Genomic DNA, 20,066 nt, shown 5'->3' with positions numbered 1-20,066 from the left:
TCTAATGGCTACTACACAATAACTTAAGCGATAAAGAGTTTGACAAATGTTACATAAACTATAGAAACGAAACAAGATAAATTACAAAGTCACTGGCATGAGGTTTACACTTAATTAAATCACGCAGATGTTTAAAGTGAAGTTGTTACGCCCAGAGAGGAATGTCCCTAACACCAGGACTCCTATCTCCGCCTATCCATTACAGTCATTAAATCGGTGCCAGTATGATTCATTCAAACACAATCGCCTAACAAGTTTCAAGAAACTATGGACTCCTACTGCTACACCGACACATTCGCGCTACCCACCCCACAGCAATATGAAGATGATAGAACCTACAGTTGGACTTGCGCACTCAATAAGTCCTCCACAGTATCTGATGGCGGACCATCACCCTACAACAACACCACCCTTTGTACGGCTCAAGTAATGTCTGATGATGTTCCAATGGACCTGTGTCCCCAAGAAGGATCCGACAATGCCTGATGAATCAATACACATTGTGTGTATCGATTCCACAGACTGTTTGGTTTCAAGATCATGAAACAGGCTTCGTGATACATCTGTTACAAACTTGATGACAAAAACCTAAGCATTCTGTATTATGTTGGTGCTGATGATTTTACAAGTTTACAGTTTCAAACATTTTTGCTATATTCGCTGTGAAAGATTTAGTAAATAAATCTAAAACATAAACAGTGTTGAAGAGTTACCTTAATCTTCTAGCAACAATTTTCAAGAGATTACCAACATGTATGATGTACTAACTGTCAGGGGATCTGTGATATTATTTTCAGAAGTAATTAGCTATCTAATGGCTACTACACAATAACTTAAGCGATAAAGAGTTTGACAAATGTTACATAAACTATAGAAACGAAACAAGATAAATTACAAAGTCACTGGCATGAGGTTTACACTTAAATAAATCACGCAGATGTTTAAAGTGGTACATGTGTTTTATTTCTCATCAAGTAATAGAAATACATAATTTGTTATCATTGTAGTGTAGAAATATCACAACGTTTTTCACAAGAATGTGATCATCCATCGGTTCAATAATTTCACAAACAGCAATTTGATCATTATTTGATATTGTAAACAACACAAACACACTGTAATAGTCTCTAAATATTCTACAGAATACCATTAGCTTTTTGTCATCAAGTTTGTAACAGATGTATCACGAAGCCTGTTTCATGATCTTGAAACCAAACAGTCTGTGGAATCGATACACACAATGTGTATTGATTCATCAGGCATTGTCGGATCCTTCTTGGGGACACAGGTCCATTGGAACATCATCAGACATTACTTGAGCCGTACAAAGGGTGGTGTTGTTGTAGGGTGATGGTCCGCCATCAGATACTGTGGAGGACTTATTGAGTGCGCAAGTCCAACTGTAGGTTCTATCATCTTCATATTGCTGTGGGGTGGGTAGCGCGAATGTGTCGGTGTAGCAGTAGGAGTCCATAGTTTCTTGAAACTTGTTAGGCGATTGTGTTTGAATGAATCATACTGGCACCGATTTAATGACTGTAATGGATAGGCGGAGATAGGAGTCCTGGTGTTAGGGACATTCCTCTCTGGGCGTAACAACTTCACTTTAAACATCTGCGTGATTTAATTAAGTGTAAACCTCATGCCAGTGACTTTGTAATTTATCTTGTTTCGTTTCTATAGTTTATGTAACATTTGTCAAACTCTTTATCGCTTAAGTTATTGTGTAGTAGCCATTAGATAGCTAATTACTTCTGAAAATAATATCACAGATCCCCTGACAGTTAGTACATCATACATGTTGGTAATCTCTTGAAAATTGTTGCTAGAAGATTAAGGTAACTCTTCAACACTGTTTATGTTTTAGATTTATTTACTAAATCTTTCACAGCGAATATAGCAAAAATGTTTGAAACTGTAAACTTGTAAAATCATCAGCACCAACATAATACAGAATGCTTAGGTTTTTATTTAGTAAGCCTTTTACCATAAACTAGAGAGTCTGTTGCATACATCAGCAATGCGATGAAACACACCGTGACAAACAGTAATGTTTGTTAAAACCTTTGTAACTTGAGTCACAAACATCTACAACTTTGTAATGTTTGAAATAGTTTGGTCACATTTAAAACCGGTACCGTTAGATTGAAAACATCTATATGGTGGTCAAGGTTGTTTTGCAAATACTTAAGATTTAACATTTCGGCATCGATCCTTAGTGTCAGTTCAGGCAGAACAACTTTTGTCATACACATTTGTTTAAAGATGAAGATAAACAGCTTGTGTTTAAAATACGCCAACAACCCTTTGCATACTAATAACATTCAGACTTGTGATGTGTTTAGATTTGTGTGTAAGAAACATTACAGCTTACTGTTTTTAAAAATCAGGACCCATATAAAATTATGTTAAAGTTCAAAACTTTTGCGTTGTTTCTCTGCATTCATATAATTTCCAAACAATCAAAAGTATTTGTCACAGCAACACATACTCATGGGAGCCATTTAAAAGTAAAATATTTCATCATTTTGTAAATGTTAAAACGGTGTCATGTTCTGAAGTTTTCTATAAAATCTAGACCGAAACCGCACAAACATGTTTAAAACGAAGTAAAACAGTTTGCACATTCTAAAAATTTTGGTGTGGTTGATGTGTACGAAATAAAATTGATGACTTTAAGGCGTTGAACCCCTAGGTTTTGAATGTATATGGATGTTTTGTGAAATCAGAGCAAGCATACTAACAACATTTGTAGCTAATATTGATAGATCATCGATCTAGTTGAGACTGAAATCGCAATGTGATGTACACATGTATACTTAAAACGTAAAATCTGTGCATTTCTGTGTGCTTAACTAAAATTTCAGTGTCGAGTTAAACTAAAATAAACAAAAACCTTTCGCTACCTAAAAAGTGAGTGATGTTTGATGATGACCCCATCATCTTTTTTGGGGGTTGTCAGAAAATTAGAGATCTTTGCTGTCAAATGTATTTAGTTTACCGTGGTTTACATTTGATGTGTTGTGTATATGAAACTAAAACTCTGTCAGGATTCGTAGAGACATGAAGTATATGAGCTTTGACTATGTGACAGACGTCAGGTATCAAAATTAGGATCAGCTTGTGCCTGTGCTGTTTTAGCATCCCATACTAACATTGGGGACTTTATTTTACGCCTCTGAAAGACATGTGATGTAGTCACATGTAATTTCTATCAATCTTTCACGTTTCTCTGTGTGGTGTTGCAAAAACATATGAAGAATGAGCAATGTCACACGTTGTCTGAACAAGATGTCTAAATGTTCTAATGTTTGTATCTTATGGTAGCAACAGACATTAAGACCAAAAAAAATCCTTGTATATTTTGTTTTTATGAAACCGGTACAGCAAAACATACAAAAACATAAGCAGTATACAAAATCAATGATGAAAAACCACCAGTTACCATACATTGAAACTACTAGAACGTAGTTTTTGTTAAAGTATACATTTGTTGACGGACATGGTTTATCAATCATAATGTTGAGTAAAAAATAAAATCAGATTAAAACTTTTGGTAAAACTAAAAAACAACTGTAAAACTTGCGTAAAATATACCATTGGCTCACAGGTTTGGTTTTTTAGTCATCATTAACCGTTATGATATTATCTAGATACCATAGATAGTGCATGCATGATCCAAGACCCTTTTCAAACATGAAATCTACGGCATTTTCTATGATTTCACACACATTAATTTCTCGTTTCTTTACAAAGATATCAATGCATACGTCAATTACAAAGGCCGACATAAGTATGATATTGATGATGTAGAACTCGGCCTCGTCACATTCATAAAATATCTCTAGGGCCTTTCTAATAATCACACGGGGTTCCTCTTGGGCCTGTACCATGTTATTAAGAGTTCCATCTATAATTTTCACACCATCTGTTTTTCCTTGAGTCTGGTTACACGACCGGCGTTAGATTCGCAATAGTTTGGAGGCATGCACACATTGGCCTCTTTGTATATCACAGTACATAGTAGATTGGACATCTCGCGCTTGTAGTTCTTTTTAAGCATATCTTTAAAAAGGTCGGTCCCGTACACATACCCCATCTGGCCATTGCGTAGTCGTTCGAATGATCTTTGTGACATCTTTTTCAAGAATCTGTAGTTTCGTAGACAACTTTGCTTGCTTGTTTGTTTCTGAGTTCAATCGCCTTCTCAGCAACAAAAGGCTCGTGTCCACTGTTTCCGCCGCGTTGCGTTTGATAGTTTGTTTGCGAACTCGGACACCTTGGCAGCATCAAAAGTTTCCACAGTTTCTGCAAAACATAAAACAGACCTCTGGTGTGTACGAATCCGACACGGTTGTTCAAATTGTTCTGTGATGTGTTAATCCGTGTTACGTTTTTGGTAAAGGTTCTGTGTTCAGAACTCATTCTTCGCTTCACAACCCCCGCAGCGTTGGTCGTTTGGTCCGCACCACGTGATAACAACCATTGCGCACACACACACACATACCATATCCTCTGGGGGGTTTTACGATGTAATTCGTAAAGCTATAGACACTGATTCATCTTAAACCTAACCTAATGTCGGTTAAGATGTTCAAATAGTTTATTTTTATTTTATTTAGTAAAAATTAAGGTTTACCTATTTAACGTAAGCCCGTGATTTTAATATTATGTAGAGCCATGTCCTAGCTGCTGTTGTGTTTGTGGACGCACACAACCATGTTTAACAAAATGTCAAATTTGTTAAATGTTTTGTCTTTAAAGCAATGATTGTTGTCACGTATGTGACAACCTGGTTTATAACAACATCAGACATTGATAATATTTGCACCCGTTTTGTTGTCCTCTAAGGGCTAACACAAGGGTTTATGTCATCATAGGATGTGTGATGAAATGTCTTAAAACTTCTAAGTTTCTTTAAATTATGAATAAGAAATAAACATGCTTTAATCTGTATCTGAGTAATGAAGCCTGAAATCTAAAATAAAACTATTACTTTTTGTCAATGGGGGCTGAGTTTCTTTTATTTTACCAACACTCCCTCTGTCCAGACATCTGGGGGGTTGTCTGCTGGTTGATAGCGGACTGGTGATAGAGAGAGAGAGAGAGAGAGAGAGAGAGAGACTGAAACTGTTCGTCCAAACAACAAACTTTTTCCACATCACTAAATATGTCGAACACTCGCAAGACAAGAACCACACACTGGAATAACATGTTCAAGAAACCTTTTATTTTGACAATACGTACCGTGTTACATTTATCGTAAATAGACATGTACACACTTCGATATTAGATGACATTAATGAATTAAACTCAAAATAGGGTGTGAAATGTCTTAAAACGTTTAAAAGGCTCTTAACACCAGATATATGTGCGCATCAGTCTACGTTATCTGACAACTTTGGTGCACGCATTCACATGTTTTAATCAGAGACTTGGTTAAAGAAAGTCCCAAATCTAAAATAAAACTCCTATTATACCGGAGCGGCCATAATTACATTTTATTGTGTAATAAACACATATTCCCAGTTGGTTTTAAGATATCATTAATTTAAAACAAAACCCAGAAGATGATATGAAAGTGTTTTTAATCGTTTAAAAGTTTCTTAACGGTGGATATGAACATTCATCCGCGTATGTTTGTAAACGCCGGAGCGCGATCTAATGTTGTGATCAGAATACTATGTCTGAAAAGATTAAACTTTTATATAGTTTAAAATAAATAGGATTTAGTCTAAAGAAATGTCGACCTACGGGGGTTTTGGTACAATTCATTGCTATACACATACTGCGTATTTCATTAAATAAATTGTGTTGTTAAAAACTTTTAGATACAGTAATGTTTGCCATAAAATAGATTATGATCTAAAATAAACCTTTTACTTTTTTTTTTGACAGAGTGTCCATATTACATTTTACCACTACAGTTTTAAAAGACTCTACCTAGATTACAAACCGACCCTGCTGTGAAATATCTATCACACACGGTCATAAGCTCAACATCAAAAACTTTGAGGTTGATCAGAAAAATATAGCTTATAGTTAAATAGATAATAGTATATTTAATGTTTACCATTACAACTAAAAGATTTTATTCTTGCGTGACTTTAAAGAAGTCTCTTTACAAAACAAACGTATTATCAAGTTGTATTTATAAGATACACGCAGTCAATTCCCCTAAATCTAAATAATACTTTATTTTTGTCAGAGCAGACAATATAAGACTCTTTGTATAATATACACATAATCACACATGTTTTAAGAAGCCTTTAATTAAAAATAAAACCCCAAAATGGGGTGAATACTTCTTAAAAACATTTAAAAGTTTATTAACGTCATATATAAGTTTCTCTGTCACCATCTGTGCACGTATACACATGTCTTAATCAGAGACTTGGTTAAAGATTCCCCTAAATCTAAAATAAAATCCTATTTTGCCATAGTGGACAGAATTACATTTATTAACTTTATTTTAAATGACAGATATGAACAATCACCCGACGCTTTGTCAGACACCGCCGGATCTTTAATACGCGTGAAACTGTAGACCAGGTCATGAAAAGATTCCCGGACTTCGTGAACCGTTTAAAATTTTATTTAGTTCAGACTTTGTGTCTGATCAGAAACTATAGCTCGATAGAAAACATCGGCTTTAAGCATAGCCAGGTACATCTAATATATATATATATATATGATTAGTGATTGCCTTTAAATAAACTTATGCTGTTGCAAAACTTTAGATTCAACAACACACCCGCGGTGTGAAAGTCAGTATTGAGAAGCGCACGGGGCGAGCAAAGGAGGGAGGATGGTTGAGATCTGACATCAAATGTCAATAAACAGCAAATGTCGAAACACGAGCCGTCATTAAACATGACACCATACGCTTGACATAAAACACGCTCAAGAATAAACAAACCACTAAATGACCCGTCATAAAACCATTAAATACTTTCTGTCTAAAGTTGACAACTTGTACAGATTTTGATTGATGGTCCCGCCCCCTGCCAAACACGAGCTGTCAAAGAAGTCATAAAACACAAACTGTCAAAACACCATCTGTTAAGGAGTCATAAAACACAAACTGTCATAAAACCATCTGTTAAGGGTCATAAAACACAACCTGTCAAAACACCATCTGTCATGGGGTCATAAAACGCCATCTGTCAAGGGGTCATAAAACGCCATCTGTCAAGGGGTCATAAAACACGACCTGTCAGCGGGTGGGGGAGGGGGTCATAAAAGTTTGACGAATGGTGGTCCCATATAACTACTTAGTTATTCTCTGCTGTTGGCTTCTCAGTAGCACTGTATAATAAGGAATTGCGGTTACCGCAACAACCCTAAATCATATGGTTAAAGGCAGTTGTAGGCATTTGTGATTGACAGCTATTCATCCAGCGCGTCTCCCCACACGGGATCCGATCACACATCCAGATACAGAAGCCACTTTGATGTGACAAATGTAAACGCGCCGTGTCCTGATATACTGATGATAGGGTCGATTCAGAATCGATTCTTAGGGTCCCGATTCGATTCAGAATCGATTCTTGATGTACTAATTTGCATATTTGTGACATCACTACGTCACATTTGTTTCAAAGCCATTTTAGTGTTTGAGCTTTTGCTACTAGTCTCTGACCTGTCATATACTGTACTTTAAGTGATCAATAATGTCATTCTTATATACATTTGTTCTGTTTCTGTTGTAAGACATTAAAACCAGTAAAACATGCATAACAGTCTAAACTAAAAAAAATCATAGACGTTTACTTTGTTAACTTTTTGATGATTAAATAATTTATCAGGTCTACCAAAGAAGGATTTTATTCTACAAAGCAATAAAAGTCATGGTAAAAACTGACCAAAGAGCAAGAAATAATGACATTATTTCAACTGTGTATTTCACTCATAAAACAACAGGCCTATTAGAAGAGAGGCTCATGAATATTACTTGATACAGGCCAAAATTACCTGTTCTAAGCAGAGCTCCTGAAAGAGGAGCTGAAACAAATATATAGAGATTGTTTTTGATACTTAAACTGCAATATTTTTAAAGACATCATAACCTAAAATTATTTTAATCAGTGTTACTGATTGGATGAGATCTTATCTGTCAAATAGAGTTCAGTATGTGAGAGTAAACGGTGTGACATCACCACCCCTGAGAAATGAAATGGGTGTACCCCAGGGATCTGTCTTAGGGCCTATTTTGTTCAGCATCTACATAAATGACCTACCATTAGTGTGCACTGGATGTGAGGTGCAGATATATGCTGATGATCCAGTCATTTATGTTCATGCGAAAACTAAATCCCAAGCTGCTGCTAAACTCAGTGACATAATGATACATGTATGTAAATGGCTTACTTGCTCACAGTTGAATCTTAATGTTAAGAAGACAACACTGTATCTCACAGTGAAAGCAATGTCTGTGTGTCTGGGGAGATCATTCAAACAGTTACACAATTTAAATATCTAGGCATTATTCTTGACTCTATACTGCCATTGAAACAACAAGTGAGAAAGGTTGTGCAAATAACAAAATATAACCTAGCAAATTTTAGGTATATAAGGAACTGTTTGTCAACACCTGTAGCTAAGCTATACATGAATACTATGATAATTCCACACTTAACATATTGTATTACTAGCTGGACCCAGGTATGTAGCACAACACTAAGGCCAGTTTTAACACTTTACAAACAAGCTCTTAAAGTCTTAGATAAAAAAAAAAAAATGTTATCATCACTGTAACATTCTTAACAAATACAGTCTAGTTAGTTGGGAAAATATTTTAAAATATAATGATGCATGCCTCATTTTTAAAATCATTAATGGGAATGCCCCACCTCCACTTTGTACTTTTATAAAGCAAAAGTTAATTGGCAGCAGAACCACAAGGTCTGCCTTAAGAGGGGACTGTGTAGTCCCTCTTAGGTTCAATTCCTTTGGTCAATTATGTTTTTCAGTGAGAGCATCTAAATTATGGAACCAATTGCCAGAGGACATTAGAAATTCCACCTCATACCATACATTCAAAAAAAGATGTGATATATGCTTGTATTTACATTTTAGCTTTATGTAACCTATGGTATACTATGCATGACTGATAGATGGTAATTTTATTAATTTCCCAACAGTTGTATGGCTGTCTGGTTATATGTTTTAGGTTTTATGATTTTATGTTTAATGTAGCCAGTATTATGGCAGTAGCTGCGTTTACATGGACATTTGTAATCCGTTTCAATGATCAATCTGAATAAAAATGCTCCATGTAATCCGCTTGTTAGGGGTTGCTTTATACCGTTTGTAATCCGCTCAAAATGACATGTATACACTTGATCGGATGGATAACTGAAACTGGGATGCTCTGCGCATGTGCCATCTTTTCTTTTTTTAATGCCGGTTGGCAAACGCACTGAAAGGTGCATTTCTGCCACCTACAGGACGGGAGTGTGGTGCTTATGCACCATAATATGCACACGTGCAATGACGTAGAATTGGCGTAATGACATGTGACGCAAATAACTCGAGTTTGTTTTGTTGAAGGAAGTCACAAGAAGTGAGTGGGCCCTATCTTGCACCCAGCGCAATTGACTTTGTCAGTGACGCATGTATCATTCGTATTTTGCGCCGGCGCACAGCGGGGTTTTTCCCTCCACAGATGCACGTCAGCAAACTAGGGAATGAACTTGCGCTCCCTGGGCGGTTCAGCGCAAAAAGGAGGTGTGTTGCGGCGCAAACCCTCTCTTATGCTATTTTGCAGTTTCAAAAAACAATTGCGCTACTAACCAAAAAAAACTAGTCTAAAGTCAGTGGCGCGTTGCGCGTGGTTCATTATGCTATTTTAAGGGCGCATGCTTGACCATAATGTATAGCGTGCACAACGCGCATACACTTTGCTTATCTAATCTACACAGATGCAACAGTTATTTTTGCAAATCATAAATTGTTACACTTAAAAATATTAATACACGAGATAAGGGGAATCATAGTGGTGAGCATTGTGGTGATAGTTTTTATTTATTCTCATGCAAATAACGATTAAAATATTTTCATAACTTTGTTGTGTGGCTGTATTACGTTTATTTTATGTAAATAATAGTTAAAATGTTTTCATAAGAAACCTTAATGTATATGAACTTGATTTGTAAGAGTACTTTGGGGTTGGACCATGGTTGCGTTTCTTGGGTCCGATTTCAAAGCCCCCAAACCCTTGCAGCGGTGAGGGTGGACGCAGCGATGTCCTCTGCTGGCGTCAAGTCCTGAGGCAGATCCACCTCCCGTTACACCGCGTGCCCGATTTATGCTGGCAAGCGTGGGATTCCCCCGTACAAGGACGTCGGTCTCCTCGGCTGTGAACCGCTCCTGGCGTGCGCCTGGTAAATCCGTCATAATAATAGCAACCCGCCATGGAACTTGCACCCTTGCGTTTAAAGGGAATGTTGGATAGCGTTCTGATTGGTTTATTTGACGTTACGCCCAAACCACACCTATGAATAATGAAGCTACTTCAGACCAACCCCTTATTGATTTGCGCCCGGCGCAAGAGTTATTTCTCACGCCGGGAAAATAGCAACAGCGCCCAAGATCCGCCCACAAACTCACTTGCGCATTGCACTTCGCACTTGCGTTTCAGATCGTTAAAATAGAGCCCATTGTCTTGTTAATCTTGTTCCTATTATCCGTCCAATTCCCCATAAAGTGATACAAGACAGCGTTGTCCGGTCAGTCCATGATTTATTCTCTGATCCACAAACGCATGTGTTTGGACTCGCTCTCGCGAACGGTCCTTGCAGCACCGCGTGAAGTAAAATACGCTTTTTGGGCACACGTGAATGGGTGTTTTTGCTGCTGCTTTATAATCAGTGAGGCACAAAGCAAATCTTGAAACAGCCTGAAACTATATTTGTGCAATGTGCGCATGTCAAATGATCAAATCTGATGTAAATCTTGTGTCATATAAACACGCACATCAATCCGATCACATTATTAAGTGTTCGTGTAAACGCTATGATAGGATTTATTAGTCGGAAGGATTTTAATCCGATGGAGGCAAAATGTGTCCATGTAAACGTAGCTAGTATGTATATTAATTGTTCTGTGATTTAATATGTTTCGTTTTTAGTTACTATGTGCATATAACATCTTGCCAAATGGACTACAGTTGAAAATTAGCCTGCTGGCTAATACTGGCACATTTACAGAAATGTTTATTAATGTGCAATGTCCTTAAATAAATAAACTAAACTAAACTAAACTAAAATAAAACTCTAGAAAGCTTTGAAATATGGGACCTTTAAGCAGCTTTACTGCTGTGCATCTTAATTTAACTAAGACCTAATCTGGGCTTAATCTAAGTCTTGTCTGAAACTGGGCTGTATAATTTTATAGTCAAGATACAGTAAGGACCAGAAATTAATATTACATTTTTAAATCATCATTGATGGAAATTGCAAAGAATTATGGTGCTAAAATGCTGATTAGTGTCTTCAGTGCCCAAGATTTAATCTGTCTTTATTAGTGTCATTTTATTTAAGCAAGAGCTGTTATTATTATGTTGGTGGTGCTTCCATCATCTTATTGTCCAGTGGAGACTAGTAAAATATGCTGTGGTTAATCTGTTAGTCTCATTTGTGATCATTATTTAGTAATCATGAAAGTATTGTAACCTGGCAACATTAGCTAACCTTTATTTTTCCTGTGCTTCTACCAATCCTTTAATTAAATGTATTCTGAAACGATCATGGTTTGATAACAAAGTGAAATAATTTTGAACACTTTTCTGCAGGTGTCAGATGCTACTGAAAAGTCTCATGACTTTGACTCGCACAAAAGTAGCAGCAGAAGCCTCGATCAGCCCATTCCGATCTTCTCTGAACCCCATACGGAGTCTTCATCTCCATCATACTCCCAACAGCAGCAGCTGAAGCCGACTGAAACAGACAGCATCCCTGCTACGTTGGCGAGCACCCTCGAGCACATTGTAGGGCAACTGGATGTGCTCACCCAGGTAGAGAAGCAGTTTATACAACAGACTCAAAAACATTTACTTTTGTTTAGGTCTTACTGCACTCTAATGGCGCTTTTTCATTGCATTGTACCCCACGGTTTGGTTTGGGTTGGGTCAGCTTACTTTTGGGAGCTTTTCCACTGGGTGCAGTATGTAGTAACCGATACCGCCGGCCTCTTTAAGATCGCAAGTTTGGCAAAACTTCACTTTTCAGTCAGTTACAGTAGTACAGGCAAGAGAGTGATGGAAAAGACGAGGACTGTGTGTTGGCGTTTTCAGCAGTTGTTAGGTATGTGAGTGGAAGTACATCAGGGCTCTAAAGTCTCACGCATTCACCATGAGACACATGCATTTCAGTCAGTTCACACGCTCACATGCCATACCTTGTATTTCTCACGCTGAGAAGTAGGAGATAAATTGTCCTGCTAATATACAATTAGGGCTGGGCGATAATTCGATAACGATAATTTTACCGATATAAACTTTTTCGATAAAACGATAAGGACAGTTCGATAAGTGATCGATAATGTTTAAGCACTGTGCGTAATGTTGCGCGAGCACTTCCGGATGCGGCACGCGCTCTTGGTTTACAATCACAGTGACATTCAGACTTGAAGGAGTGGAAGATGAGGCAAGTTATTTATTTATTAGTAGAGACCTATGATTTTCGCGATGCGGATAACGCGGACGGAATCACGGAATCCAAATGCGCGGAAACATTTTCTTGTGTGTAATGTTGGACGCGCAAACAGGGTTCGTCAAACACAGCAGACACAGGTGCGTGCAGTATACTTTACTTACATTCAGCATCCGCCTTGCGCACGCACACGTCCGCCCAGCTTTAAAAGTATATTTACAGGACATTCACAAATTCAGGAAACTGAGGAAAAGCAGCAGATCCACCACTGCAGTGAATATAGTGTTTGGGTATGTGCGCTCCCACAGCAAAGTGACACCCTTGACATCCATTTATCAGCGTGTATAGCTCGTATATGTATAACACACGCGTGATCACCGAACTAAGTTTTCTTTCTTGTTTAAGTGAACATAAACAGCTGTTACTCAGTATATTGAAACTTAAAGCAGTCTGTCTTGGGTCTTAAAGGGACAGTAGTCTGCTGCTTTTGTGTCAGAAATGTGTTGATTTCATAACAAATAGATTTACATTTAATACAGATGCATTAAAACAAGATTTTAGTTTTTGTATTTGTCATGTTCTGAATAAAAAGTAGTTTAAAACCATTATTAACTGTCTGGTTTTTACAATTTTCATTCAGGAGCAAAAATCTGCCTTTAAATTTGACAGGAGTAAAGATTTGTTATTTATCATGATAATTATCGATATCGACTGATATGGAAAACATTTTCTCGATAATTTTTTGAGTCATATCGCCCAGCCCTATATACAATTAATGGATGAGGCGCATGCATACGCAGGGCAGTACTGTCGAGTTCAGCTGCTTTAAGTTTTTTAAGTGTGCTCAACTTTACGCAGCGCCATCATCGTCAGAGTACCACGAGAAATCTTTCGGAGGAGGCTGATTTCAAATCGCTCTCGCGTTACTCTGACGTCATCCACTTGTCGTTTCTTGCAGCGCCTCATGAAGTCGTACACACCTGTTAATGCATCCTACAAGCCTACATTTTTTTTGTTCTTTAGTACATTTAATATTAAATAAAAGTGCTTAAATGTAATTTAAAAATGTATATAGGTAACTTGTAATACATTGAAATCTTTGTATGAAAGATTAGTACAAGTTTATACATTTTTGTTATACGAGTTAGTATTGGGGCTGTCACTTTTGTGAAAAAATCATTTTCGATTTTTAATATATAAGTGTTCATTGAATCGATTGTAAAATCGATTTTCCATGTCTAAAAAGACGTTTCCATTTTCAACGCCAAATAACAGACAAATGTAAAGAGAGCGCCTGAAACGCACAAGTCAGCAATATTTCTTATTAAGTTTCGTGCAGAATAAAAAACAGCAACAGTAGTGCAACATTCTTTAAAAAAATATGCAGAGTGGAGTTTTCACATATGTTGGTGCGCACCGTGGTGCGGCCTCGGAGCGCACCAAAATACATTGTATCATTTTTCAGTTAGTGCGGTCCGTGTTCACATATATATATTTTTTACTTTACTCGACATGCCGCACCGTACACCATGTGACAACGGTCAGCGCTGTCATTGGTCTCTGACAGCTCTTACCGTCTCATGACCACCCCCACGTTTCCACGACAACCAGCCTGACAGGGAGAGCGCAGCTATCAAGATGTGGAGATAAACGATGCACGTCTTTGCGAAGTTTCTTTGCTGTAACGCGAAATTGCGTAGCTGTTCTATTAAAGCCTTTCTCACGGAGCCGTTTGCTAAAAAGCCCGTAATGTCACTATTTGTGTGTGGAGGACAGCTATGCATTTATAAAATCATCAGCTCAAACGTAAAGGAGACCGCGAATCTCTATGCAACGGATCAGGATTGGCTTGTTTGTTGTTAACCCACAATATAACACCCGGCTCACGTCACAACGAAAGCCCAGTGGCTCAAACATGTGGAGAACTTCCTGTATTTGGTTCCGCCTGAGGTCCAGCAGTGTTCACACCACAGGTGGGTCGCCCCAGAGTTCGGCAACAGCCGCTCCGAGACCACCTGTTTAGAGCGGTCTCGGAGCGGCTGTTTAGTGCGCACCCGAGTGCGGCTGTTGTGTTCACACTGACCCAAACGCACCGTACTCGGAGCGACACGTCATTTGGGCCGACCTAAACAGTGTATATGTGAAAACACCCTAATGCTTTGCTCTAGTAATTGCATGGATTAGGCAAGAGTATGTGATATTAAATATATATTCTCAAATCAGCCTTAGCCATTTAAGTACTGTACAATACATCTAGAGTAATTAACTATAATGATCTTTAAGAGATGAAGGACATTTTAATGAAGAATGGTGAAACCTTCAGCAGTCACACAGCCTGTTTATGTGTTCTTGTTAGAAGCTGTATGCATATATGACCGGACGCTTATGTTCCCTGAGCTGAACTCCTAAAGGACTTTTAGTGCCTTTGTGTTGATCAGCTCAATGTACAGGAAATGAGAGTAATAATCTGCTCTGTGCTCACTAATGTTCATCACTCCTGCTGTGTAGATCTAGGGACAGAACCTCAAGGAAAATGCATCACTCATATGAGTTCAGGGATTAGAAAAGCTTACTTGCTTTGGAGTTTAAGTTTAATGCGCCTCCAGAAACACAAAATCACCACAGCCTGATTAAATTAAGATCCATATCAGAATGGATGATTAATAGGTCAGTGTTAATATGCACACTGTTTGTGACCTGTATTAATAAGTCGAAATGCACACTTTCTAATTTTTTGCTACAGACAAAATAAGTGAAACATTTTTATTTTGGTCAAATTTAAGGTTTTTATAAAATAAGTTCATTAAGCCTTCGTCTAGCGATCCCAATGCTCCAAATAGTAATTAAACATTTAAAAAGATTTTTATTTTTAAGTTTTCTCAAAGGTGCAACTTCCTAAATATGTCCAAATACAAAGGACACGGGTGCATCAGAAGCAAAGCACTGTAAAAGTAAGTTGTTTATGTCAGTTTATCGTGCAAACTAGTGTTAACAGTTTCAATGTTTGATTCTGTAAGTAACGGCTAAAATTAACATGAACACTCTCAGAAAAAAAGGTTTAAAACTGTACCTTTTCTGTCACTGGGGTGGTACCCTCAAAGGATCAGTTTTGTACCTTTAATGGCTATACAACACATTGAAATGTTGTACCTTTTGGGGTACAATATTATACCTTTAGGACCTATTGTGTACCTTTTAAGGACCAATTTTGTACCAAATAAATGTTAGTGGTACAAAACATTTAATTGTACCTTTAAAGGTACAAAATAGGTCCTTAAAGGAATAATATTGTACCCCAAAAGGTACAACATTTCAATGTGTTGTATACCCATAAAAAGTACAAAACTGAACCTTTGAGGGTACCACCCCAGTGTCAGAAAATGTACAATTTTAAACCTTTTTTTCTGACAGTGAACTTTGATTAATAAATGCACAAGAAGTATTGTTCACTGATAGTTTGTGTTAGATAATGCTTTAACTAGTTGTTAAGGTGTAGATGTTTTTTTGGTCAGAATTAAAACTTAAAGCAACACTATGTAGTTTTTTTACCTTTAAATAATGTCTCCAAAATTATTTCAGTGATAGAACAACTTTTAACTGGACAAATTGTACTGTTGCTGCAACCTGAGCAGCCTCCTAGCTGCTACAAGCACACTCTGAAAGTGGCGGTGGAGGGTAGGAAACACAGCTCCGCCCCTCCCCCTGCCTGCAGAAGAGTGTCTGATACCAGGCACTGTTGCGCTTTTCAACCACATGGGGGAGCTGTAAGTCATTTTTACATGGAAACTACATAGTGTTGCTTTAAACTAAAGCTTTAAAGGAATAGTTCACAAAAAATCTTTATGTACTCACTCGTGATTTTTCAATCAATTAAGGTGCAAAGTGTGATTACTTGTTTATTGCGAATTAAAACATTCCTCCATTTTTTTTTTATACAACCAGATTTGTCAACAAGCAAATTTCATGCAGTTTGCAGCGATCACATTGTCTAATTTGTCACCTGATGCGAATTTGCATTTGTTTATGTCTTGGCATTGACTTTGAATGTAATCTGCTTGTGCTAACAATTAAATTCGCTTATAGGATTACTCCACTTCATAAAAAAATAAATCCTGACAATTTACTCACCCCCATGTCATCCAAGATGTTTATGTTTGTCTTTGTTCATTCGAATATATATATATGTATATGTATATAAAGGAAAACATTCCAGGATTTTTCTCCATATAGTGGACTTTAATGGACCTCAACAGTTCACAGTTTCAATGCAGTTTAATATTTGAAGCTTCAATGGGCTCCAAACAATCCTAACCGAGGCATAAGGTTCTTATCTAGCGAAACTAAATTTAACGAAAATTAAATAAATAAAATAAGCAATCAGGTCAACTGACACAAAGACATCAGTTAGTATCATTCCACAAACAACAACGTGGAAGCCGAGAAGTTGTGGTTGAAAAGTACTTATTTTTTCGGCAAAAATCTATAGTTTTGCTAGACCTTATGCCTCGGTGGGATTGTCTTTTTTCTAATACTTTTGAAGTCATGCAAGCTATATATGAAGAAACATCAACCACCCATAATCTTCACCTTTCTGAAGTGTTTGTCTACTCCACATTTGGATGAAATATGAATTGGATATTATACACTGAAGAACCAGTTTCACACCACTTTGCTTTCTGTATGGTCCAGATATCTCGCTGTAATATGCTGTGTTACTTGGTTGAAGAAGCCAGTGTACATTCATTTGACCTCACTTAAACCGATTTTTATTACATGATGAGGAAGGTCAATGAATTCTGACCCTTCAAATATCGGCAGATATTTACATTATGAATTAATATGTCAGACATCAGTGTATGGACTCATTATCTGTTGGGAAGTACTGTACAAGCTGATATTTTTGAGCTGCACAGGTCAGCCGTTTCACCTGACCTGACCTCATTCAGATCTGTGCAGCATCACTTCATAATCAGTTCAATGCATGATAGCAGAGGGAAAAAAAACCTTTATGCTACAGCTATTAGCACATAACAGCTGCTTTCCATTGCAGAACACCACTTTCTGCCCTAATGCTGTTTCTCTAGCATGTGGAAAATAGTCGAGCCTCAAAGGAGGTTTTTCATCATCTGGGAGCATTTATCCATATTCCAGATTCACATTCTCCATGCAGAGACTGCTAACCTTTTTACCTGTAAACAAACAGCACTGTCCGCTATGACCTGTATTTCTGCTACAGGGGTCTGTTAGTCGTTCACTTGTGAGGCTTCAATTAGATTAAGAGACCAAAGCTAAGTTTGATCCAAACAACGTTAATAGTGCAGTGTGTGTTTTATGTGAAGTGCAGATCTTCTGTTCTAAACCAGTACAGGATGCAAGGACAACAACAGCCACATGCAGAGACTGTGTTTGAGTTGGAGGAGGGTTTAAAAGGCTGTTTGGAGATTTATTTGCAATTCTGATTCAAAAATTGCACACTATGGGCCAGATTTACTAAACGGGGCAAATTGCTTGCAAGTGCAATTCCAAAAATGTGCAAATGGGAGTGGTACTATCTGCGGGTTATTTACTAAAAAAGTGCACACAATCACAATCTACTAAAGCAGCACAAATTAATGCAGAGTCGCAAATAAGCAGAGCTGATAAGTTAACGCGTAATGTGCTTGAGTTCTGCACCACAGACTTCACAGCTAACAAAGCCAGTGGACACTAAAAGTCAAGATTTTCAAGAAGTTTTTAAACACCTGGTATTATGTGATGACTTCTAGTGACTCCTCTATTTACTTCAGCAAATTAAAAATAACATGGGTTGGCAAGCAATGTTTTTGAATAATATGTTCCTTCAAATAAACTGTTACATGTCTTTATTATTATTATTATTATTATTTGTTACCACCAAAATCAGTATTGTATCAGGTCTGTATTAAAAAGTTAATTCTTCATTTTACGCAAAATCCAATATCCGACGTGTTATTCTGTCATCTTTTCTCTCTTTTTTCCCAATTGCTGCAAACACCAGTCCTTTGCAAAATGCCATAAATCCGCTCAACCTATCACAGCGCACCATTCACGCATTATAAACAACAATGGCGGCGCTTCGAATACATACAGAATCCTAGTTATCCTCATTTATTTGTACTTCGTAATCAACAAACAAACAAAAACAAAATATTACTTTTGATGGCATTGATAAACTGTGATGGTTTACTGTGGCGGGAAAGAAACGTAAGCCATCAAATTTGAATATTTTACGGAGAGTAAAAATGCCGGCTGTTGCTTGTTAAAGCATCAAGCTTCTGTCATCCTAACACATTGACCTCGGGAACTTATGAAAAACTTTTTATTATTTTACTTGAAGTTAACTGTTCAAAAACAATGCACACCCAAGATGGTAATGTGGCACTATGCAAGGTTTGCATTATTTTCGAATAATTCAAAGGACCAATTCAAAGTCAGTTATTCCTTTTATACCACGGTTACCACAAACATTGCTCAGGTGCCTATTTTTAAGACATTTAAAATATTAGGAGTGCAGTTTACAGAAAAATAATCAACACTCATAGAACATTTCTTAGCCAATCAAAATAAAGCATTTAACAGACCCGTAGTAGATTTATAGCATTTTGCGGAAAAAATAATCAGTTTTTATAATAAATCTTTGAAAATCAAATTATGGATTTGAATTTTTTATGTTACTATAACCTAAAGATGCTATGTAAAAGTTTGTAACAGAAAATAGTGTTTTTCATCTCGTCACTTTCTTGGTATAGAAAACGAGTTTTAACAGAAATGAGTCATAATGTATTTAGTGCATTTTGGAACCAAACTCTTCAATTTCTACCCAAATTCAGACTAGTACAGACCTTTGTCTATTCTGCATGGATTAGGATTAAATATTTATGCTGCGTAAACACCAAACGCCAAGCATCATGTTCATCGCTCTAAATTACTCGCGGGATTTAACTTTACGTCATGCAAATTTTCTGCTTCAGTTGAATATTTCAATTCCAATTCGTATTGCGTGATTAGGTTCTTTTTTGAAAGCACGTACTATATCAAGCAGACTGATTTAAAGCAATCTGTGTCCCCTGTGTAAAGTCAGCCAATCAGATCGCGGCTTGCTACTATACAATACACATCTGGATCCAGTTGCACCAACTGGACGTACACTTGGTCAGACTAGTCTCGACGAATAATTTACTTTAAATCATATGTAGAATTTATACCTGTTGCACAATCTAGGCATCACAAACATCTGAGACTAAATTTTACCTCCAGTTGAAGGTAGGCGTAAAGTATGAAGTTTTGACTTTATGACTTTAAAATGTAATTGTCAAGACAATGGTGCGTCCATTGCACAGGCTATGCGAGCAGTGTAAGAGTAAAGGTACATTCACATAATAAGCGACTAGCAGT

General features: G+C 37.2%; 1 protein-coding gene across 2 annotated transcripts in view; it reads left to right on the top strand.

Annotated features, from left to right (window-relative positions):
• The window catches only part of poc1a (POC1 centriolar protein A), a 129,684-nt gene that overhangs the window by 84,640 nt on the left and 24,978 nt on the right, over nucleotides 1-20,066 (top strand). For both annotated transcript variants that reach the window (XM_065273046.1, XM_065273045.1), the window contains exon 11: nucleotides 11,795-12,016. In XM_065273046.1, coding sequence (XP_065129118.1) covers nucleotides 11,795-12,016 — 222 coding nt within the window. The remainder of the gene's footprint in view (nucleotides 1-11,794; nucleotides 12,017-20,066) is intronic.

The sequence above is a fragment of the Paramisgurnus dabryanus genome, chromosome 14 (assembly GCF_030506205.2).
Source record: "Paramisgurnus dabryanus chromosome 14, PD_genome_1.1, whole genome shotgun sequence".
Taxonomy (NCBI): Eukaryota; Metazoa; Chordata; class Actinopteri; order Cypriniformes; family Cobitidae; genus Paramisgurnus; species Paramisgurnus dabryanus.
Note: the sequence above shows the minus strand (reverse complement) of the source record. Positions and strands in the feature narration are given on the sequence as shown.